At 47.2% G+C, this 25792-nt stretch overlaps 5 protein-coding genes across 5 annotated transcripts; all 5 read left to right on the forward strand.

The window, feature by feature from the left end:
* Window positions 1-12657: 12657 nt before the first annotated feature.
* Window positions 12658-14127, forward strand: SAMD00019534_028420 (hypothetical protein; the record flags this gene model as incomplete). Its single annotated transcript, XM_012900975.1, has 2 exons — window positions 12658-13879; window positions 13949-14127. Coding segments are annotated over 2 exons (1401 nt in total), but the record flags the coding sequence as incomplete, so codon positions are not given.
* A 3140-nt stretch (window positions 14128-17267) lies between these two features.
* On the forward strand, window positions 17268-19223 carry SAMD00019534_028430 (hypothetical protein; the record flags this gene model as incomplete). The annotated part of the gene is made up of 1 exon (XM_012900976.1): window positions 17268-19223. One exon carries the CDS (start codon window positions 17268-17270, stop codon window positions 19221-19223), a length of 1956 nt encoding a protein of 651 aa, XP_012756430.1.
* A 1079-nt stretch (window positions 19224-20302) lies between these two features.
* SAMD00019534_028440 (hypothetical protein) lies at window positions 20303-24090 on the forward strand (the record flags this gene model as incomplete). The annotated part of the gene is made up of 9 exons (XM_012900977.1): window positions 20303-20501; window positions 20583-21134; window positions 21202-21402; window positions 21507-21576; window positions 21637-21977; window positions 22039-22346; window positions 22435-23472; window positions 23552-23680; window positions 23758-24090. The coding sequence occupies 9 exons, from the start codon at window positions 20303-20305 to the stop codon at window positions 24088-24090; spliced, it is 3171 nt and encodes a 1056-aa protein (XP_012756431.1).
* Window positions 24091-24177: 87 nt separating this feature from the next.
* SAMD00019534_028450 (hypothetical protein) lies at window positions 24178-24888 on the forward strand (the record flags this gene model as incomplete). Its single annotated transcript, XM_012900978.1, has 2 exons — window positions 24178-24565; window positions 24656-24888. 2 exons carry the CDS (start codon window positions 24178-24180, stop codon window positions 24886-24888), a joined length of 621 nt encoding a protein of 206 aa, XP_012756432.1.
* Window positions 24889-25355: 467 nt separating this feature from the next.
* SAMD00019534_028460 (hypothetical protein) lies at window positions 25356-25701 on the forward strand (the record flags this gene model as incomplete). The annotated part of the gene is made up of 1 exon (XM_012900979.1): window positions 25356-25701. A coding segment is annotated over one exon (346 nt), but the record flags the coding sequence as incomplete, so codon positions are not given.
* Between the last annotated feature and the right edge of the window lie 91 nt (window positions 25702-25792).

The following is a 25792-nucleotide window of genomic DNA, read 5'->3' on the forward strand; positions in this document are numbered from 1 at the left end:
CACCTTCCAGGTTAACAATCACTACAGTGAAATATATAGATCAAATAATGATCGATCTATTATTTTTCTAATTAAGGATTGGATTATTTATGTACATGCACAAATGTACATTTATTAAATATCACTACTTGTTGTATCTCAAATACAAATATAACAAATAACCCACTTGAACACGTCGACACTATTGTATCTTTTGTATCTTGCCAATCAATCACCAATCAGAGTGAGTTCATGCATTATGCAGTCCTTGTGCACACAAGAAACACTCTTTAGAGTTTTCCAAAACAAAGAAAGATCTCGCTTGTTCAAGTTAGGGTAGGTTTGTTTGTTTGGTTCGTGTTTATGTATGTTTGTGGTTGACTAGTGCTAGCAACTTGAATGGTTGAAGAGCAGGAGTGTGGGGGTTTGGTCATGCATGCAAACATGCGAGGGTCAATGACATGACCCGAGTGAGTTCACCTTTATTCACTTTCAAGTCAACAACGTCATTGTATTTATATATATATATATACAACTCATTATTATTACGTATAATAATACAATGAGGTAACATTCACAAACAAACACTATTCACATCAACAACAACAACAACAACATTGAACTGACACATAGTATATATACCAAACCTTAGGTTGATGAAATATAGCTTACAACATCAGGCTAATAGGATGGTCTATGCTGTTGTGGTGGCACTGGTGGTGCTGACCTGCAGCGGCTTGACATTGGCCCAGATGGCAACAAGCGATGAGGCTTGCCCTTATCAGGCATTGCCCACCAATTTGAACTCACTCGATATGCTCGGATTCAATCAAGAGATGCATCTGCAGCAGACCTACTATTATAACTTCAAGAGCTTCTCACAAGACATCTATTTCACACTCCAACAGCCCAGTGCATTCAGAGTGTACGTCGCGCCCAGCGAGGCCGACGTCGACCTCTGGCTCTATCCAGCCGCCTCTAGAACGCCCATTGTCGTGAGTATCTCGTCCCCATGGGACATAAGACTCAGGGAGGCGATCACTCACACTCTTCCATCGATCATAATAGCACTCAGCCGATACGACAACAGGAATGGACGAGTCGATCAATGCGACCCTACCAGCAGGAGACTACAAGCTTAGATTCTTGTTCTTCTCAGTCACAAAGGCAAAGGGATTGGCATGTCCAACCCTCACACTCGAACTTGCCATTGTACCAACTGTAAGTGTTCACGTGGACATGACTTGCAAGGCCCAAGACCAATCGCGACTGTTGCTGACAAAACATCCGACACATCCCAATGATCTTAGGCAACATTGGTAACAAGATCAAGCAGCGTTGTTTGTCCATCGACATCTCAGGCACCCACATTCCAGCTCAACTTTAACAGCACGGTGGGTGCAACATACTCGTACGATTCGGATATTGATCAAGCGGGCACAGTAATGAACATCCGTCAATCAGCCAGCAACACTGTCAACTTCTTCCAGAAATACACACTCAACATGCCCGCTGGCGTCATCGACACTGACAAGTGGGGCGTCGAGATCACACTCGGCTCTGACTTTATCACTGGAGGATCATTAGGGTAATGCATTGCATCCACTCGTCCCGCGTGCAACCTAGTCGCGCTCATTCACTCACTCACTCATTCATTCATACTCAACTAGACTCCTGATACAATCAACTGATGCACTAGACCCCACACCAAAGTTCCCTTGCTTGAAGCCAGGAAACTGCACAATCGGTGTACACTTGACAAAGAACCACGCTACACTCAAGACTGTGTTGCTGCCAGGCACCTACAACCTCTACCTCTATGATCAGACGTCAGAGAAGGACTTTAACATTGGGCCCAGCTGCACGATCTATTCGCTCAAGGTCGACATTGGATCAGCTCACGAGACAGAGACTTTTTTGAACTGTGATGCCAACAACCTTCCCGACTCGTTCAACTCTGTTGGCTACATCGATGATGGTGGATATCTATACTTTAGCGAGGATGTCTTTTTAGATCTCGTCGCCAAGCAAGACACAGTCAATGTATGTGTTTGACTGACAAGCAGTCAGGCTGGCATGACATGACATGCCATCCAAGCAGCATCACTAACATCCTCATCATCCCAGTTCACTCTTGACACACCTAGCTACGTCCGTGCTTACATCCCATCACATCGTGTTGACATTGATCTTGAGATCACAAACTCAACTGGCATCTTGGTGTCATCGTTCAAGCTTGGTGGCGAGGAGGAGATCACAGCGTTCCTCTACCCAGGCGACTACCAGTTCAAGGTGTTGTTCTGGGGCAAGAACATCGATATATTCTGCGATACGTTCAGTCTGGAGTTTGCCATCGCGCCACAGTCAGACTACAATGAGCTCAACTACTGCCAGAACATCACGGCCAACTTTTTGCCCGCACTATCTGGCATCCAGAAGGCACTCGACGACAGTGGAGGCTTCTTTGTCTTTAACAACATCTCGTCGCTGCCAACTTACGCGCTGACCGACCTGAGCACCGTGCAGAACTACACGTTCACCATCGACGGCCCTTCATACTTCTCGTTGGAGTTGGACTCTAACTTCATCCTGGGCGACATGCGCGCCATGCTGATCACAGAGCCCGACGAGCACCACGACGACCCAATCGTCAACCTCGGCACACACTCCCGCAACACCCATCACATCTTCCTCCAGCTGGAGAACGGCACGTACACGCTGTCGTTGCTTCCAGGACTCACCTCCAAGAACTCCAAGTTCCTCCCATCCTGCATCCTCTTCTCACTCATCATCACCATCGAGCCCTTCGTCGTGGCCAAGCCATGCTTTGGCAACCTGCTGTTCCCCGTCAACCTGAACACGCCTGGCTATCTCGGCACGTCGACCTCGATCCATCTCACCGACGAGTTCTTGGTGCCCGATATCAGCGCCATCACCATCGAACAAGAGACCGTCTTCAACGTGAGCGTTCCATCTTTCTTCCGCGCCTTTATCGAGGACTCTGACATTGATGTGGACATTACACTCTGGGAGGGCACCAACAAGGTAGTCAAATCCGGCAACTTCAACGGCGAGGAGTCCCTCGAGTACATGCTCAAGGTTGGTGTCGCATATCGCTTCGTCATCTCGTTCTACCACTGGCCCATCGTCACTCCCGCGCAACAGTGCTACCTGTACAGCGCGGCACTCGCCATCACACCCGCATCGGAGAACCCCAAGGACAAGTGCAAGTCAAACATCCTGCCCGACGCCAACTTTGTGCCCACGCCCGACCTCACGTACAAGCCCAACCACGGCGCGTTCCGCTTCACTCAGGGCAACTCCACATTCTCCCAGGACATCCCCTTCACCGTGCCCACCAAACAGAAGCTCAACGCCATGTTCCGCGCCATCCTCACCTACGACTTTGTCTGGAATGACGTCGTCATTGCCCTAAAGAGCTCGACCGGCACCATCATTACCTACTCCACGCTCGGCTACAACAGCGCCAACATCTTCCCCATCTCTCTCACGCCCGGCAACTACCTGCTCAGCATCTACGAGCCCTTCCTCACGTACACCAACAACAAGGGCGTCGCTCTTACCAACTGTGTTGAGTTCACACTCGATGTCGGTATCCAGCTCGTGGACAACACTCAGGTCCAGCAGGACACCATCGTCTGTGACAGTCTCCTCCTGCCCAACACCTTCAATTCGATCGGCTACATGTCGGCCCTCACTGGCAATGCCCTCTCCTTCCAACAACAGGTGCTTGTCGACGTCATGAAGGGCAGCGACACTGTGGCTCTCAGCCTTGCCGCCGATTCGCTGCTCAGGGTCTTCCTGCCCGCGCATCCCACCGTCGACATTGACATTCGTCTGATGTCTGGCTCCAGCATCGTTGACAAAAGTACCACCACCGGTGAGGAGATCCTCTACGACCAGCTTGGCAGCGGCGACTACGTGCTCAAGTTCCTCTACTTTGGCCAGGGTGGTCCTCTTCCCAAGGTCGAAGACTGCACAAGCTTCAACGCCGTCATCACTGCCGCCACCATCTCATCGCTCAGCAGCAACACCTTTATCACCTCGGAGTGCTCCAACGCCACGGCCACCATGCCAACCACTATCAACCCCAACCAGAACACTACCGTGACATACCAGCGTCAGATGCGCGTACCCACCCCGCCAACCGTCATGTCCTTCACGACGACCGGCCAGTCAAATCTCAAGCTGTGGTTGAAGTACAACGATCTTGTCGACTCTATGATGATCAAGGTCAACAGCACCACCATCGTCAATGGCAAGACCGTGTCCAAGACGTTCTACCCTCTGTACGAGAGCGGCAAGGCCACTTTCAACGAGTGGCTCCCAGCGGGAAGCTACCAGGTCACTCTGTACGACGCCTACCAAAAGTACAACCCAGTGATCTCGCTCAAGTGCGCCCAGTACACATTCTCTTACCTGCTCAACACCACTGCGCCAGTTACACCCACCTGTGACACGACCAACATGCTCCCCACCGACTTGTTCTCGCCCAACGGTGGCAGCGCCCCGTATGGCGGTCCACAGGCAGCCAACGGTGAGATCGTCATGCGTAGTGCCCGCTTCTACATGTCCAAGGACAAGTCGTACCAGCACAACAGGATTGCCTTCAACGTGCCCACCGTCCCTGTCTACATGCGAATCTACTCAGAGACGGCGCCAAACAACGACATTGACCTGTTCGTGTACAAGAACGGTTCGGACCCCTCGTCCATGATCTACTCGTCCTTCATGGGCTCCAACGTCGAGTCTGCGCTCTGGCTGCTGCAGCCACAGTCCACTCCCTACACTCTGGATGTCAAGTTCCTGCGCGTTAGCAACTTGCAGTCGTGCAACTTGTTCCTCTTCCAGATCGCCATCGAGACTGTCGACAACCTCTTGGAGGACATGCTATGCCCAACGCCTTTGCCCAACGAAGTGAACCAGGTGCCACCCGAGACCATCAACCTGCCTCTGGGCAAGGACGTCAACATTGGCTCGGAGACCTACCTGTTCACCGGCACACGTATCAACAACAACATCGATAAGAAGACCGGTAACTTCCGCTACCGCATGAGCATTGAGGTGCCCTCGAACGTGATGTTGTACGCAACGCTCGGCTTTGACTTCCTGGACAACGACCTCGACCTCACCCTCTCGATGCGTAACAATGACGGCACGACCACCCAGATCACCCAGGGCATCAACACATTGCCAAGGACCACAGACACTGCCTACAACTTCATGAACCAGATCCAGTCCAACCTGACCACTGGCAACTACTTCCTGGACATCACTGAGAACATGAACGTCAACAGTTTCAACAACTCGCAGGCCTGTCACTCATTCAGCTTCCACCTCATCGCCCAATCGCTGGTCGTCGGCCTGGCACCACGTGTGCTTAGCATCCTACCACCAGGCGGCTTCAACCTCCTCCCGAACCAACCAATCTCACTCAGCATCCACTTCTCCGAGGCCGTCTACAACGACCCCTCGACCACTATGCTCAACCACACCATCAGCACGCGTGCCATCCTCCTGACATCAACCACAAAGACCGGCTTGCAGATCCAGCCCAACGAAGCAGTTCTCAAGAAGAGTGATCAGACCACACTTGTCGTCTCTTTCTTCCCTGTCGACGCCAGCACCGCATGGAACCTCACCATCGACAGCTCCAAGTTCAAGTCGGTCAGCGGCATCATGTTCCAGGACGAGGTCACCACCATGTCTCACATCTACAACATGTTTGTCTGCAGCTGCAATGGACATGGCACGTGCAACCTGGCAAAGGGCGACACCAACTGCCAGTGTGACGATCCCTGGACCGGCAAGGACTGTTCCAAGTGCAAGGGTGGCTACCATGGTGTCGGCCCGCGCTGCGTTGCCAACGTTCCTTGCGCAGCAAACAACACCGACTGCAATGGACACGGCAAGTGTAACGCTGACGACGGATTCCCCGAATGCACCTGTTTCACCGGCTTCACCACGCTCAACGTCTCGGCCATGTGCTCGTCATGTGACGTCGGCTACAACAACTACCCCAACTGCACGATGGGCACGGACCGCGGCACCCTATGCACTGCTCCCTTGCTTCCCGTCTCACTCAACACCACCGAGTACTTGATGTTCAATCAAAGAATGCACATCCAGGACGACTACTACCTGGACATTGACGCCGGCAGCCACTCGATGCTCGTGGAGATCAGCGAACCAAGTGTGATGCGTGTCTATGTTGAGCCACATCGCGCTGACATTGACCTGTGGCTCTACCGCGACAACCAGGTTGTCGACCGCTCCATCAGCTTTGGTCACGAAGAGGTGCTGCTCAACACATTGCAGCCAGGCACCTATCTGCTCAACTTCAAGTACTACATCTGGAACAAGAATGTAGAGTTGGACTGCGACACATTCAACATGGAGCTGTCCATTGACACTGTGGAGAACCTGCATCAGGACATGGGACAATGGATCAACAACTGTTTGACGACTGCTCTTCCACCAAGCGACATTGTGCCCAAGATCGTTAACACTGCCTACCAATCGGCCAACCCCACCAAGCTCTACACCGTCCCCTATGTCAGTCAGAAGCAATCCACATACCTCTGGGAACACAACTTTCACCGTTGCGCCACCAAAGACTGCCGGCACAGTCGCTGTCTTGGATGCCGTTCTGGGCTACCAGTTCATCCAGGGCGACGTCTCATTGTTGCTCCAGTCAGGCTTTGGCGCTCCAAAGTGCAAGTCCTACGACCAGACCGGCATCACCGGTTGCGTCTTTGGCGACAATGAAGTCAACAGGAACATGCTCCACGCCACCCTCCAGCCAGGCAACTACACGCTCTACGCCTACGCACCCGACGCAATGTACAACTCGACCTGCGCCGTCTTTGACATGTCTGTGCAGATCTCCTACGCCTACGCTGACGAGGACTACTTCAACTGCGACGGTGACATCCTGCCCTCCAACCTCGACAACACCGAGTTCCTCTATGGCAACTACATGCACATCCAGGATACCTACTTGATGGACCCACTGCACAACAACTTCACATTCTACCTGCAGAAGCAGAGCTTCATCCGTATCGCCGTGCAGCAGGACAATGCCAACCTCACGCTCACACTCAAGAACACAGACAATGCCAACATGCAGATCGTCGCGGATAATGGCTTGATCTTTGAGCACATCGCCGCCGGCAACTATCTCGTGATTATCGATTCGGACTTCGTGGCCACCAGCACAAACTTCTGTCCACTGCTCAACCTTGAGATGTCCGTCGAGCAGGACAAGCTCGTGCCACAATACCCGCCACTGTGCCCTGACGACGGCAAGGACGACCTGCCACTCATCCCCCACTTCAACGTGCCATTCATCTTTGAGAACGGCACTGCCAACCGCACTATCTTCTACACGTTCTCATCGAGTGCCGTCATCGCCCTGTACACATTCAACCTATCGCAGGTCACCAACCTGTACACTGCTGTGGCCAGCGACTTCCTCAGAGCGGACCTGCGCGTCAACATCTACCGCTACCCCAAGAGTGGCGTGCCCACGATAATGCTCAACGGCCAGCACGACTATAACTACAACTCGCTTGATGTCGACCTCGACCCAGGTAGATACCAGGTCAAGATTGAGCGTGTGCTCACTCCGCGCACTGTCACCGGCCTCAACTGTATCAACTTTGAGTTCGAGTTTGAACTGCTACCACTGGCCATCGCTGATCTGTGTGACGGAGAACACGTGCCACTGTCACTCAACTCGCTGCGTTTCCTCGGCGTCGAAGGCCGCATGCACTACCAGTCGTCCAACCTCATTATCCCATATTCCGGCCAGATCTACACAAAGTCCGACATCCCCTTCCAGGTGCCCACCCCTTCGGTCATTCGTGTCTTCTCATCGCCCAACCTCGTCGACGTGGACCTGAAGCTGATCGACCCATCCAACAACCAGGTCATCATCTCGGGTGGCAATGGCATTGGCTCTGAAGAGTCCTTCATCACCACGTTGAAGCCCAACTACCCCTACGTCCTCGAGATCCAGTTCTGGCGTTGGGGCAAGGGTCTGCCCAAGTGCAACACATTCAACATGGAGATTGCCATCGCGCCAGCCGTGCCACTGGGACCAACATGTGACAACAATGGCAGTCTCTGGCCACCTCCCCTCCCCACGACCATGCCCTCAGACCAGGCCTTCTACTACACAAACATCGGACAAGTCACAACAACCAGATTATTCTATCAACAAACAACGACTGGCCTCGCCTCACAGGCCATGCCATTCAGCACGACAGTCACCAGCAACATCCATGTCGAGGTAGGCTACGACTTCCTCAGTGGCAGTCTTGCGCTCAAGCTTGTCCCCAGCGTCAGCGGCCAGAAGACCATCTACGGCCAGGCCAGACCAAACCGCAACGTCATCGACATTGTTGGCTTGGCGCCCGGAAAGTACACGCTCTACATCTACGAGCCATTCGCCGCACTCAAGACCATGATGGGCTGCTCAGACTTCAACTTTGAGATGTTTGTCGAGCAATCGGGCCAGATCAGCCAAGAGAACGGCTTCTACCACATCCTGCCACCAACTCTCGATGCCTACGAGTACCTCCAGTACAACCAGCGCGTGCACCTCCAGGGCGAGTACTGGATGTTTGATGGAATCCCCGCACACAACCAGCTCACCTTCACACTGCAGACACAGTCAATCTTCAGAGCCCAGGCAGCCGTGCTGCCCACTGACCAGACCGATGTGTACACTACCATCGTTTCGCCAATCCTGAAGCTCACTGGCCAGGCCGACCAGCCAGGCGCAATGGTCTTCAAGCTGGACGTCGGCACTTACACCTTCACCGTGGCCAACCCCATTGGCATGACCATCGACTCGGCCGTGTCTGTTGACCTCGAGCTGGCCATCGAACCAGTGGACAGTCTTAAGAAAGAGATTGGCGGCATCGTCCAGCCAGTCACCTGCGCAACCACGTCAATCTCACCAGAGATCTCTGCGACCAACGCCTACAACTTCAATGACATTGTCACCATCTCGGACAACGATATGCAAACTGGCGGCAAGGTGACCAGCATCAACTTCAACATCCAGGTACCATCACTGCTCTACGTCAAGATAGGCTTCCAGTTCATTCTGGCCGATCTGAACCTGGAGCTCTACCCAGCCACCGACAATGTCAACCACACACTGATCATTGGCAAGGCCAACCGCAACAACAATGAGATCAACGCCATACTCCAGCCAGGCATCTACGAGCTGGACATTATTAGCTCCATCCCACTTCCCTCTGGCACATTCAGCCAGCACTGCACGCCCTACCACCTCACCATCAACCTTGAGTTGGCCACCGACAACAACGACCACGCCGACTGCACCCTCTTTGACCTCGTTCCATGGGACCTGTCGTCGAGCACCACCGAACAATTTGGTGGTCCCATCGACGGCTCTGGCACGCTGAACCTGTTTGGTGACTCCTTCCTCATGCCCGCCAACTCTCCTGCCAACTACAACATCTCAATGCGTCTGAACCAGGCGTCACTTGTCAGCGTCTACACCAAGGAGACCTCACTCGTGTCAATTGACTACGACGTCTTTGATCAACAGTCTGGCTCAATGGTGCAGCAGATCATCTACAACACTGGAACGCACGGTAACAACCAGCGTGCAGCCACCTTCCTTGTTGGCCCCGACACCTACGCTGGCAACGGACTGCTCTACAGATTGCAGATGCAGTACACTGGAAAGACTAAAGACAACTGTCCCTCGTTCGAGATGCAAATCAACATCAAGCCACTGGCCATGATCCAGAGCGACCTCAGCTGCCCACCCTCGTTCAACCCATCGATGCCCACCACCAATGTGCAGCTCAACAGTGCTGGATACGCTCAGCAGTACCTCACATCCTTCTTCCCCGGCTCGTACCTGTCGCCATTCCTCGCGCAGCAATCTGGCTTCAAGTACAACATCACATTCTCTGTTGACAAGGTCTCTCGAATGGAAGCATTGTTCAGCTACAACGCTGGCGCCAGCGACTTCATCCTGACCATCTACAAGAAGACTTTCAACACCGCCACCAACAGGACTTCGCTTTCACAGATCGGAGTTGGTGACTGGTCGTCCCAGTACACCACTGGTGCAACCACGCTCACACAGACACTCACCAGCTCCAGATTGAACGCTGGCGACTACCAACTGGTCATTAGCCACCCGCCCCTGGCCCAACAATTCACCACACCAGCCATCTACAACACGCTCTGCATGCCATTCATCTACTCATTGTTGATCATGGATGCTTCCGTGGCCTACGTGGGTTCAGTTGTGCCACCCAGCGCGATCAACCTGTCCCCATCGTCTGACCTCAACCTGCAGATCACCTTCTCGGAGAAGTTCTACGCCACCAACAAGCAGCTGGTCACATGTAACGCCAATGGTGCCAACACGTTGATGCAGGCATTCTACCTGTACGACAAGCAGACCTCGAGCAGCATTGCCCCCAAGCTGGCCATCTGTGACTCTGACGATGGTACCAAGTGGGCTCTTTACTTCTCTGCTCAGTCCAACTTTGTCTCCCAACACACCTACCTGCTGTCCCTCAAGCCAGGTGTGCTCTTTGACGATGGTGGCAAGGAGGCCGTGTTGCCACCACAGCACCAGTTCAGCATGATCGATGCCACCTGCTCTAACAATGGTGTGTTCAAGGACAACAACTGCAACTGCACCACTGGCTACACTGGCGACGTTTGCAACATCTGTGAGGCAGGCTACATGCAGAAGAACCAGGGCGACAAAATCATCTGTATCACCAACCCATGCAGCACGTACGATATCTGTGGCTGCATGCCCGGTACCAACGGATCCTCCTGCACACCAGTCGGATTGTGTTCACCAACCGATCAGGGCACTGCCGTGTGCCAATGCAACAAGGCCTACGCTGGTGCACACTGCGAGACCTGTGCCACAGGCTACGCCAACTTCCCCTACTGCACAGCAGCATTTGAGTGCGATGGTGGTTGTGGCAAGGGATCGTGCGACCACAGCAATGGCCAATGCAAGTGTCCAAGCAACTACGTCGGCGCACACTGCGACACATGTGCGCCAGGCTACTCTGGCAGCGACTGCAAGCGAGACGGATCGTCAGCCATTCTTGCGCTGGAGATCATTGGAGGACTGTTGGCCGGTGCTCTTCTGATCGGTGTTGCCGGATGTCTCATCCGTCAACGCTTCAGAAATGGAGTGTCCAGGTACAAGATGCTTCCCAAGTTTGAGATCGACGACGATGGACAAGGATCCAAGTTCCCCGGTCTCTACGACGACAATGACAACAACAACAATAGTGACGATGACAACAACACCTACTCTGTCAACAAAGCACCGAGCGATGGCAAGAAGCACGTGTTCAACTTTACCAACCGATCAACATCCATTATGGACGACAGTGATGAAGAGGAAGAGGGTGTTGTACATTCACCATCATCATCAACATCAAAGAGAACGTTTAACATTCAATAATAATAATTGCTACAAATAATATATAATATATACATCATCGAATAAATAAATACCATATTTGATACAACATCCTGTCATTCTAAGAAGTTTAGATCTGTAAGTTAACAAGGAATGAGAAGACTGAAAGTCCACAATATAATTAGTCATAATGTAATGGCTACTAGTAATACTGAGTATTATAACATTGACCATCTTGGTACAGACATTAATATGATGAATGAAGTTGGTATCCAAGATTATAAAAAGAATAACTCTTTAATTTCCGAAACAAATAATAATATAATGACAAAGAACAATGAAGTTACTGTTATCATCAATATGAATAACAAAAGACCACGACTAGACAATGAATCATCTACTCCAGAGCCACCTTTTAAACAAAGTCGGTACTCTAATATTGATAGTCATTTACCTGAATTTTCAGACGTGGCTTGTTTCGAAGACTTGAGGGTATTCGTAGGGACACAACTGGATGAAGATGATATAGAACATTGTTGTAAGTTGGCGATAAATAGAACAATGGCCAGCATACTTGAACAAAATTCCAGATGTAGAAGTAGATAGAGAATACCGACTTTGGATTTTATTCGATAATGATCATCATTCCAATGACGGCCATTCAAATATTAGAATAGGAGTTAATTCAATTCAAGAAGTAGGAAATGAGGCTTAAACACATCACAACCCATCATCCTATCAACTACTCAAACACACTGCACTCCCCAATCAGTCAGTCAACCAAACTACTACGTGTCGACTGACGAAACGAAAGGTAGTTGTCTAACAACTTTTCTCTGATTGCACTAGCTTTGCAATCGTCCAAACCCACGCAATGATCTTGTCCAATCTTATCTCACTCTATTTATTAAAAAATAATATTTATAATAATCCTTTGAAAGTTGCATTTCTGTGGTCCTCAACACACACACGTGTGCAGATATTTGTTGCCTCAAGAATTAATTAATCGACTTCGTCAGGGCCAACGACATATTTGACAAGTTTGATCAAAGACATCACTCATTCACACACACACACACACACAAAGATAGACATACATACATATATATATATATATATAGTTATACAAATAGATCGAGATAAAGACGAATATAGGAGCATGCTTGTACATTGAAACATATCTAGATTAGAAACAACACAATATTTAAAGAAAGATGGCACTAGCAATGGTAGAGAAGAAACAGATAATATACTTCTTGGTGTTGGTGTTTGTTGGAATCATCGGATTTCAAATATATATGACAACAACCGAAGCTGGCAACAATAGTAATAACAACAATAATAATGGTGGTGGCCTTATCAACACAAACAGCAACTCAATGAGAACATTGGATCAGTTGCTGGAAATACAGAAACAACAACAAGAGACATTGAAGGAGCTGTCGGCGAGGATCGCCCATCTCTCTCAGAACAATGGCCAGCCCAATCAACCACACCAGCCCGAGCAACCACATCAACCACACAATGGCAAGTCTGGCGTGCTTAGGAAGAAGGAGTTCTTGTCCAAGGAGGACCACGCCAACATTACGGCGCAAATAGAGGCTAGACGCAAGAGCACCACACAGAAGATCCCCAACACATGCATGCCCATCACCGAGGGCAAGCAGGTGTGTCTTCCCAACTTCATCGTGATTGGCTCAATGAAGGCCGGCACCACATTCCTAGACTTTTACATCCAGACGCATCCACTGGTGGCCAAGCACACCAAGAAGGAGATCTGGTACTTCAACAGCTTCTACTACAAGGGTATCCAGTTCTATGGCGACCACTTTGAGCCTGCCATCGCAGGCGGCAGCAAAGAGCAGTCCAAACTCATTGGCGAAGCCACGCCATTCTATGTAAATAATCCGTTCACGGCGCAGCGCATCTTCTCCACACTTCGCAGCGTCAAGTTGATCCTCATGTTGCGCGACCCAGTGGACCGCGCACTCAGCCAGTACCACTTCTCGCTAAAGTGGATGGAGGACAACAGAAACCGCAATGAAGCTGCCACACTTGTCAAGCCCCTGTCATTCGACGACATGGTGCGCGAGGAGATCGATGTGATCGACACGTGCGTGCGAGGCCAGGAGCGCTACAAAGCAGCGCTCGATGAGTGGAAGCTGACGGCTGGACCGGACGACTCGTTCGATCTTGAGAACCCGTACTTCCAGCTGCACAACGATAAGAACTGGACATTCTATGCCGAGTGCAAGAAGTGCGACAAGTGTTTCCAGACTGGCAACATGTTGCACGCCTCTGGTCACCCCACCTTTGGTATGTTGGCTAAGTCACTCTACTATGATCAGTTGGAGCACTGGCTCAACTACTTCCCATTGGACCAAATTCACATCGTCCGTTATGAGGACATTGCAAATCAACCAGAGAAGGGTATGTATAAGACAGATGGATACAAGGATAATCACTTTGATGGATACTAACTTACAACTTACAACTTAGTGATGAGTGATGTGGAACTATTTTTGGGACTGCCAGAGTATGATTATGGAGAGTTTAGACCAAAGAATGTTGTTCCACATGGACCTATGAACAATGATACTCGCGCGATGCTAGTAGAATACTTTAGACCACAGAATGAGAAGCTGTACAAGCTATTGAACCGCGACTTTGGATGGGCAAAATAAACAGTGACTGTCAAACACATATTATCAACCATGATCAATATATTGATTGGATTGGATTGGGATTGGATTTAGAATAATACATTTGTGTACAATATAGTGTATTTATAATATAATATAATATAATGATTGTTGATCTAACAAACATTATGATATGACGAATACCAGGAGACCGCCAATGATGGCAGCAAATATAAGACTATCGAATGATAGTTTGTCTTTTCTTTGTTGGTCCAATGACATCTTTTGTTTGATGGACCTTATAGTGTTCATTTCCATGTCAATTTCAGACATGTTAACTGTAATTGTGTTGTTGGTGTTGTTGATATCGGTGGAATTCTTTATGTTTGAGTGTGATGAGTTTGCAAGTGTAATTAATTGTGTTGTTGTATTTTGTACTTTATGTATTGAAATGGATATATTCCAACTACTACCATTCTTAATACTACTGCTACTACTGGAGCAGTTTGAGAGTTGATAAGTATCTATATGTTTGGCTGGGTTGTGGATAAGAGTTAGATGTCTGTTTGTCTATGTGAATGTGAGCTTAAGAAGTATTACACATACCATAACTACAATGAATATTACAACAACAAATGAATGTTAAAGTAAGTAGTATTATATATTTGTATGATTTGGATGATAGAGAGAGGTCAAACATGTTTAATTTAATCAAACACAAAATGTTAAGTTTACTATATATGTATATGTTTACTAAATATGTTATGTATGTTGATGGATTGGATGTGAAGGTGAAGATGGTAGAAGTGTCCTTTGCTAGAGTTGTTGTCTCATAAAAGATACTAGTAGTAATAGTTATTTAAAAAAGGATAATTTGAAAAAAATGGATACGGATATGGATACTTATAAGGTCATGCTAGTATGCCTATGATTACAGACTCCTGTGTGTCGACGAGCATGGTCTGATACTGATTGATGGGCGCCAACAATAATACAATGGCGAGGGGTACGCGACTTGAAAGTATCCTCATTTTTGAGGATTGAGTGTTTGTGACCCCGTTGTCTGAGAGCATTCCCCCAACACACAACACAACTACACCTGTCCCCGCGAAACTAAGTGATCGGCGGTGTGCTATGTTTGTTATTGTTGCCTGTCTCTTCGTGTACATGTAAAACATACATCTATACATGTCATGTATAATAATACATATTGACAATACCCCTTAGTGCCAGCATTGCAATAAATGCAGAATTGACCATATTGAATAATTATGTTGAGTCTTCAAACAAACAAAGGTCGAAGGATGAACACTTGGTGTACTCAAGAGGATGATGACCCTTGTGCACGTACAAGACAAGATCTTGTTTGAGGCAATAAGGTCTGAACCAAGTTCGATAGAGACGGAGAGATTTGAATCAGGAGATTGACAAATTGGCGCCAAAATATTTTGTCAATTAGTTATTTGATTGATTTTTTGTTGTTGTTGTTTTGAACTGATGGTTGGGGGAGTGGAAAAAACACAACATTAAAATTAAATAAAAATTCATAACGGTGATGTGGTTGTTACGTTCAAAATCAAAAGTTCAAAAAGGCACACTCACTTCAACACCACCTCAATCACATTGACCACCACCAACATCACCTTCACACACATACACACACTCACCATCCTCCACCGCCACACAGGCACGCACAATCATCAGGCAATTTCCACGCTTTCCACATAACATCGGACTCACTCTCTCTCTATCCTCTCCCTACTACCTTCCTTCCTTGTCACCAAGATCACCAACCACTTCTTCGAAGCTCACAGCTCATTAGTGGCAATAGTTGAAACAACAGCACAGCACCAGGAACAGATACATATCCATCAAGGTAAGGCTCCTCACAGAACATACACAACAACAATATACAACAAACAGGTACCATTTTATCATATGTAGCTGGACGGATGTGGAGCATATCAAACAACATTGTCATCAACAACAACACAAACATTGTTTGTTTGCCTACATCCATCCATCCAAACATCCATCAACCCGTCCATCCATCCAACCATCACTCACCATCAAATTGCAATTTGCGTGAATATGTTTGTGGTGGGTTTGGAAGTGAGTTCTTCGCGCACAACATCATCATCGCACTCATGAAACACAAACACAACAATATTATGGGCGATGTTTACTTGCGCGCTTAAGGCCACTACTTCCACTACTACCAGCCAGCCAACCAGCGAGCAATCAAAGAAATGAAGGCAAGGCAAGATGAAGGCGCTTTAGTAGTATGGACTATACAGCTCCATTCAAATATTCAAATGCTTGCTTGATAGACCTGTGTGTTGGCTTGTCGATTGAATGAATGAGGCCAAATACATGCAACACTTGCCACTCTATGGCAACACTGATGGATGCTTTATAAGCATGATGCGCGCCACAAACACAACGGTATCATGGTCTATCTCTCATAGTGTCAGTCAGTCGTACAACCCTCCAACGAGGGGGCGACGGGATCCATGCTTGCGTACCCCTCTCTCTTCACATACGCGCATCATATTGTATCACTTCAATCACATCACACAACACAACATATAGAGTAGACAAAGCATGTGTGCACACAAAGATTGTCGACAGACCAAACAACAACAACAACAATCCCATCCATCCATCCATCCATCCATAACAGTTGTCATTATTAAACTTTCCCCTTTCCCCTCTTGTTGTTACAACTTCATTCTACAACAACAACACACACGAGGCAGCAGCAGCAGCAACACAGCAACAACAACAACAACAACAACAACAAACAGGCAAAACAGCAACACATTATTAACATTGAAAGTTTGTTAGATAGTTCAATTCCTCGACTAGATCTTTAGAAACAGCATTAAAAGCATATCAGCAGCAGCAGCAGCAGACATTAAGGCAGTAGCAGTAGCAGTAGCATTAGCAACTCGACGACGAGCAGCAGTTCACAAAGGTTGTATTCACAACCATCAATCAAACCCAACACTCAACAACATCAAACAACACCAGGCGAGTCGAATCGAACACAATTCTTCTCTCTCTCTCTCTCTCTCATTGTTTTCACATTTGGAACATCCATTCATTCATCAAGATCTCAAGACTTCATCATCATCCATCATTGTACATTCTCTCTCTACCTACCTACACACAACATGTTCCACTCAGACTATGAATCAAGGCTACGATCGCCGTCGAGGGGATCGCCCAAGAAGATCTATTCACAGGCAGCTGCCAATCCGATACCAATGTCCAGCTTCAATCAATCACTATTTGACGAGTATACATCTACTAGTTCAACATCAGACAACAATAGCAACAACAGCAGCAGCAACAACAATGAGAATGTATATATAGTGAGCGACTCAAGCACCAACATCAACAACAACAGCAGTAATAGTAGCATTAATAATAGTAGTAGTAGCAGTAGCAGCAGCAGGATCAATTCAAATAACTATGGAGATCGATTCATTCCAATGTCTGTGTGCGCAGAGACTCTGGGCAAGTTCTCAACGTTCGACTACGTGGCACCGACATCATCATCACTCTCGAACCAATCACTCTTTCAAACAAACAATGGTGCGATCAACAATAACAACAACAACATGGGCAACAATAGCAGCAACAACAGTGGTAACAATGGCTCAGAAAAGACACAGCTCGAGCCCAACTTGGCCTACAACATAATACTAAAGAATGAGATCCTGGGCGGCAACAGTGGCAGTAGTAGCCACAGCAATTACATCCTGGAGCTCGCCAACCCCATATACAAGTACCAGAGCGGCAACAGCGGCAATAGCGGCAACAGTGGCAACGTCTCTGGCGTCATGAACATCACCAACACACATCACAACCTGGTGTCACAGCACCATCACCTCAGCGCCGCCACAGGCGACCTCGACAATGCACCGGGCACGCCCCGCTCCAACCTTTCACAGCAGCTGGATCTTCTGGACAGCGACCCCAACGACTCGCCATCCAGCGCCAACCGCATACTCCAATTCAAGTCGCCAAAGAAGAAGCTGATGGACAATGCCGACTCGCCCTACAGTCTGTCCCCGCTGAGTAAGGACTCGCAGAAGCTCCTGTCGTCGCCCCGCAAGCCCAATCGCAAGATCCCCAAGGTGCCCTACAAGGTGCTGGATGCGCCAAACATCTTGGACGACTTTTATCTCAACCTGATCGACTGGAGCTCTCAAAACATACTGGCGGTTGCTCTGGAGCGCTCGATCTACCTGTGGAACGCGTCGACTGCTCGCGTCTCCAAGCTGTGCGACTATGGCCTCGAGGCCCACAACTCCAACGTCACATCCCTGTCGTGGATACAGCGCGGCACGCATTTGGCGGTCGGCGGCAGTGACGGTCTGGTGCAGATATGGGACGTGACCAAGAAGAAAAAGATCCGAGAGATGCAAGGCCACACGGCGCGCGTCAATGCCCTGGCGTGGAACAATCACATACTGTCTAGTGGTGGCAAGGACAAGATGATCCTGCACCACGACGTCCGAGATAGCGCCCACTTTACCTCCCGTCTTGTCGGCCATCGCAACGAGATCTGTGGACTCAAGTGGTCGCCCGACGGACAGCAGCTCGCCAGTGGCGGCAACGACAACCTTTTGGCCGTCTGGGAATCAAATCAAACGCGTCCCCTCTACCAGCTCAAGTACCATCAAGCGGCCGTCAAGGCAATCGCCTGGTCGCCACACCAACGCGGACTGTTAGCCTCAGGTGGTGGCACACAAGACAAGTGCATCCGCTTCTGGAACACAACAACTGGAACCTCGCTGCAATCAATCGACACTGGCTCCCAAGTGTGCAACCTGGCCTGGTCCAAGAATGTCAACGAGTTGGTGTCCACACACGGCTACTCACAGAACCAGATCACCATATGGAGTTACCCAAGTCTGCGGACGGTGACCACACTGACGGGCCACAGCACTCGTGTCCTCTATCTGGCGGTGTCGCCCGATGGCCAATCCATTGTCACTGGTGCCGGCGACCAAACCCTGCGGTTCTGGAACGTGTTCCCCAATTCCAAAGAGGCCGGCCTGTACTCTCCATCATGCAGTCTCGAGAAGCTCTACAACAAGAGTGAGCTGGACATCCGCTAAGGTCCATGGACCATTGTATACGAATAAATATATAAATGTGATAAGTGATCGAGCGATTCGTTACTTCTTTACATCATCAAATGTTTTGTTGTGTTTGTTTGTTTGCTAGTTTAAATGAGAAGAATGGATGAGATGGATGAATGAAATGGTTTGGAGGCGAGCTCGTGAGACAATGACGACGACTAAGTTCTTTCTATCCCCACGCTTTGAGGGCATATGGCGGGCCTCCCTGGATTGACATTCGCTGTATCTCCATCAATTGAGTTTGTGTATGGATGACCGGTCATCTTTTTAACATGAGATGAGAAATATTATTATTAATAATTAATAAATAATAAATATAAATATTATTTACACGATCACTGATCAACATCAACCTCGACTGGATGGACCACACAAATACCTGATCAGCTGCTCACACTAACCCACTCACTAATTCTCTCTTTCCATCACACACACACAATTAATTGATCAGAATCACTCATCCACCTATCCCCCAAACTGTCTTTGGGTAGATCACTTTGCTCGAATGGGGTTGGAGTCATATGATCAGATACATAACAAACAAACAAACATATGCTAGGTTGTGCAATTAATTTACCTCACTCCCTCCTCCGCTCATTCATTCATTCACACCCTACACTACCCTTACCCGTACCTTACGAACTAGCTGATTTCGACTCCCTTTCTTCTCATTCATATGGCCAATGTTCACATTGATAGGTCCATGATGGATGTTGCTCATTCATTCATTAGGTGTATGAATGTATGAATGAATGAATGAGAGAGAGAGAAGATTGTGAAAGAGTGAGAGAGTGAGTGAGTGAGTTAGAGTGCGTGGGCTGAGGTGTGAGTTGCCAATCAGCCAACAATCAATCGTTGTTGAGTCAACCCTGTTTAGATTACTGTCCAACCTGGAATCAACATGTTGATCAAATCCTAAGAAAGAGAGCATAGACTATAGAGAGGTAGAGAGGTAGAGAGGTAGAGACAGAGACAGAGACAGACAGAGGTCCAGCGACACCAATCAAACAGCCAGCCAATGTCCAAGTCATCAATATTATTATTTTATAATCATCATGCTTCTAAAGAATACACTGTTGTTGTTCCTGCTGTTGTTCAACATCAGCAGCATGTTGATACAACCGATATATAGCCAGGAACCAATACAAACACAACCCAATCCAGACACTCCACCAGTCCGTGGAGTTCCCATCCCCGTTCCAATACCGCCTTCACAATCACCATCAGATCCTTCACAGACATTTCATTTCCAAGGTACTTACTTGTTTGATTATTTGATCGATGGATGGATGGATGGATGGATGGACTCTAACTAACTAACAATCACCCAATCAGACAAATCATTCAATGGACTTGTGGAGAGTATTATACCAGCAAGATTTAGAGATATTAGACCATTAGACAGAGAGATCAAATTTTACTTGGCACCTGATGGCATAGATGACCCGAAATGTGGATCAACGGTGGAGACTCCATGCTTCTCATTCAAGGGTGTCGCCAATCAAACATTATACATGACAATCCTATCAAACATTACAATCACAATGGCACCAGGCCTGTACAACTACACTGATCAGAATTACGCCGAGTTCTTTCTTCAAGTCATATCGATAGTTGGCACGAGGAATGAGAAGGGTAGCACCATCATCATCCTCCCCTCCAGTGGCTCATGGCTACGCTTGGTTTTCACAACAGCCTTTGTATCCAACATCACACTGGACGGCACATACTCTTGGCCCATCATCACACAATACAACGATGGTAGCAATCTTGTCGAATCATACAACAATGTCCCAGCCTACATCAAACTATTCTACACATCAGTATCCATTGATCGACTTATAGTGACAAACAACACATTTCTCTATCTCTTTCAAATATATGATTGTAAGTGATTGAGTGTTGTACAGTACATGCATGGAACAGACTTGACTAACATTTGGAACATTTATAGCATATGCCACTGTTACCAACTCGATATTTAAGGGTAATAAGATATCGACAATATTCCTTTCGTTTGCTTCAAGAGTTGTGATGACACACAATCGATTTGTGATGAACAAAGCTGTCTCCCTTATATATTCATTTGATACCAGGATGTTCATTTATAAGAGTCTATTCATTTCCAATACTATAACATATGGTATCACTGGAGGTATGTATTGTAGTCATCCGTTCAAACACTGGAGCTATTCCAATCACTCACTCAATAACTCAATCACTGGAACTATTCCAATCTCAATCACTCAATCAATCTAGTGTATAACTCATTATATATTTCGACATGCAGGTTTCACAACAATTACAGCACATTCTCTTTACTGATCATGTAAGTGATCTATCAATCAATTAACTGCGACACTGTACTGATCAAAATAATATATAATAGGGCCAGAAATGTAGAATTTAGAGCATATTATTCAATATTTCAATCGAATACTGCGATAATATCAGGTATAGCATTGTTGAGCGATGATACATATTCATCTTTTACTGGATGTATCTTTGATTCAAACTTTGGAACGGAGAGCAATATGTTTGGAACAAGTTCATGGTTGTTGGTGGAGCACAGCATCATTCAAAACAATGTAATGCGTGCATCATCACTATTCTCTGCCAGTTCCAACAGTTTCACCATGGTCATGGATTGCGTGGCAGTCAACAACTCTGCCTCAATCATCACATCAGATTCCAATACAGTAGTTGTCATTATGGAGTCATGGTTCAAGCGTATGTACTTTGTGTACGCTCTCCCACTCATTCACTCACTCACTCAATCATTCAATCAAAGGTATTCAAGGTAGGATAGTAGAGTCATACGGTAATGGACCAGTGTTCATTATGAACTGTAGGTTCATGAGTTGTAGGACGACAGACTCATTGATCATTATTGAGAATAGTTCGACGATGCGTGTTCATCATTCTGATTTCATCAAGTGCATGTCGGCCACGACAATCTTTTTGGACAACATGGCCGAACTGTTTGTCTCCCAGACGACATTCGCCAACAACACCTACAAGAACGCATTGATCGAGGCCAGGAACCGCTACAACATCACTCTTTCTCAAACAAGTTTTAACAACAACACTGGAACATTCGTAAGTTTGGTTAACTCATCATCAACTTCGATCTAGAGTGACCATTTTCTATTAACATTACCATAATTGATTGATTTATTGACCGCAGGTTGCAGGTGTACTCAAACTTGATCAAACTGGATCACTCACAATGACGAGGAGCTTCGTGACAAACAACACATCTCCATATGGCGCCATGGTTTATTATATGAATCCAAAGAGATGGAATGATACAGTGTGTACCAACTACTTTGCCAACAATGATATATCGGGCAATATGGTCAGTTTTGCAGGTGCCATCACATTCTACACTCAGGACATACTATGCGAGTATGATTGTATCAATTGTACGACCTCCAAAAATCATGCTGATCACGGCGACGACGTCAACACCAACTACTACAACTTCTCTGCCAATTTACCGCGACACTTTGAGACACCACAGACTTTCACCGTGTCCATCATCTCGTATGACGCATTTGGAAACACACTGCGAGGATACAACGACATTACATATCGAGTGTACCATTCATGTCCCAACGTACGACTCGAGGGCATCACCATGGCATCGGCCACAAAGATGGGCATTCAGCAGCTGGGGCAACTGGAACTGAGTGGTCCACCAGGCAGCCAGTGCAACCTGACCTTCACATCAGACCCGCCACCTGCCACTGGTGACTTTGTATGTTTGATCTACTTTAAGCAATGCCCGCCTGGCACCCAACCGTTCGTCGTTGGTGGCGTATATCACTGTCTTAAACTCTCCAAGATCCCAAAGCATCTGGTCAACATCATGTTCATACTCATATTCTTGGAGATGGCATTGGTCATTGCATGTATCATCATGATCATCATCTTTTGGAACAACAAGATCATCCGATACTCGAACCGTGCCTTCCTCCTGATCATACTTTTCTCAGCACTCCTTCTTCAATCATCCATCTTCCCCCTATACTTTGTCAACTCTGTTACCTGTAAGCTGCGAATCATCATACTTCCACTAGCCATGTCCACCATAACATGTAGTGTCATTGCCAAGAACATCCGTATATATCGAATCAGAAAGGAGTTAAACTTCCAGACCGAATCACTTGTAAAGACATCCAACTTCTTAAGGAATCTTGCATTACTTATGCTTGGACCATTGGTATGTAACATCTCTCTGTGTGTCTGCCAATAGCATTCAATCAATCACTAACTTTCAATCAATCAATCAACATCCATAGTTGTTGGTAATTCTCAATGTTGTACTATCATCAAACAATGAGAGATTGGTCTTCCGACCCAAAGAGGCAGCCCACTTATGCGAGAACAACTCCGCCTACATCTACATCGTCATCAACTTGGCATATTTGGTAAGTATTTGCTCACCATCACTAACGACCATTCACTCACTCACTCTCGATCAATCCATCAAATCAATCAAAATTAGGAAATACTATTATTTGCATGCTGTGTATTAATATACAAGAGCAGAGAGTTCCATTCTTCACCGGGAACATTCAGTGAACCCGTCTATATTGCCATACTTGTGTACAACTACTTGATCATTCTGGGTATTCTGATCCCACTTCGATTTTCCCTGCAATCCAATCAGACTGCCCAATTCCTCATTCCAACAATATCCATTCTACTCTTTGTCCTGGTAACCCTACTCGTACTATACCTACCCAAGTTCTACTTCCTGTTCCGAGGCAAGGCAGTAGTTGTATCCGTAGGTACCCACTATACACTTGATCAAGTTGTCAAGCCGGTCGAGAACTAACATACCATACTATATCAGCTTACAAAGTATGTCGAGGAACAGGAAAGACAGTTGGACAGGAACAAGGATATATTGTTATTTTATGAGATGTACTCTAATGAGGAGGGATCGTTCAACTTTAACAATGCCAATATATTCTCACCGGATTCACCAAGTCCGGCATTTGGAACGCCCGTGATGTCTGGTCGCAGCACTCCAATGGGCTTCCGTCGACGCCGCCCCTCACTCACACCTTACAATCGAGATATCTTACACTCATTGCCTGATATTGCTGGTACCAACATCTCTGGCGGTAGTGGCAGTGGCAGTGGCAGTGGTGGCGGTGGATACTCTAGCAGCAACAACAAAGACATTGACGACAAAGACTACGAAGTCATCAGACGACTATTCCAGATGCGATCTGCAAGGTCATCGCCCCAGACACCTGTATTTAAACCTCATCCTCAACAGAAATCATCAACCACTTCACCTTCCAGTATTCATGGAAACATTCATTCAAACGGTCCGATTAACACTACCACCATCACCTCAACAACACCAACAACTAATACTACAATTATAACAGCAACCAATATTACATCTCCATCTCAACTTGTCAAACAATCGATGTCACCAGCGCCAACCTATACACCTCATCCTCACCGACGATCCCATCTTGGTAACAAGAAGTCCAGCAGCTCTGCACCAAGTTCACCTTTCACAAGTCAAACCAAAAGTGATGGTGATAGTGATGGAAATGGAGAAGGAAATAGCAATGACAATGACGATGGTGGCTCAAGCAGCTATTCGAATAAATAGCCTAATGGCATACATCCACTCCTCCCCCAACATAGGATATATGAATATTCCGCGATCACTTTATTATAACTAACATTGTACCTTATACAAAGAGAGATTAAATGATAAATAATAGTTAGACCAAGGCTCGGGGTTCTAAGGTCTGAGCTCCTATGACCTATCCCGCCGTCTCTCAGGTCGGACCATAGTCCCATACTTGGTTACAAACCGTGTCCTTTTGAATCTAGTGATAAACTTTTCGTATTTTGATTGGATGTCACCCACCAAAAGTCAACTTTTGTGAACAAACCTGCAAACGAAAGGGTGAGACGACATTATCACATTTAAAGTTATCTAATATGTTATAAGTTGAGGTAAAGTATAAATAGACTTGTCCATGGACATCTTTAAAACATCAATTCAATTAGAACTAATTAATTAGCTACATCTAATAATCAATTAATCAATTTAACAAACTCATAATAACAATGAAGTCATTCCAAATTATTGCCGCCTTGATGCTGGTCACCGTGACCTTGGCCTACGCCAGAAACGCCTACTTTGTCTTCTCCGACAGCCACAACGAGTTCACCATCAAGCTGTCCAACCCAACCCTGATCCAGCACGCCCGTGACTTTATCGCCAACAGAACCCAGGAGGGACGTGGAATTATGGGAATCATCAAGCGTGGTGATGTCTGGTACAACGCTCAGTGGTCCTACTACCTCGACCCAGCCACCATCTCCTTCTTCGACATGGCCATGGAAGTCTGTGACGCTTCCATCGACTTCGTCGAGAACCACCTCAACGAGGTTGGCGGTGCTCTCCTCCCAGGCAACAGATGGTGCCCATGGCACTCACACTTGGTTCGCGAGATCTAACAACTTKKTTTGTAGTCGTGAAACAGTCAGCACTTCACTAGTCG

This window comes from Acytostelium subglobosum, assembly GCF_000787575.1.
Source record: "Acytostelium subglobosum LB1 DNA, scaffold: scaffold5, whole genome shotgun sequence".
NCBI lineage: Eukaryota > Evosea > Eumycetozoa > Acytosteliales > Acytosteliaceae > Acytostelium > Acytostelium subglobosum.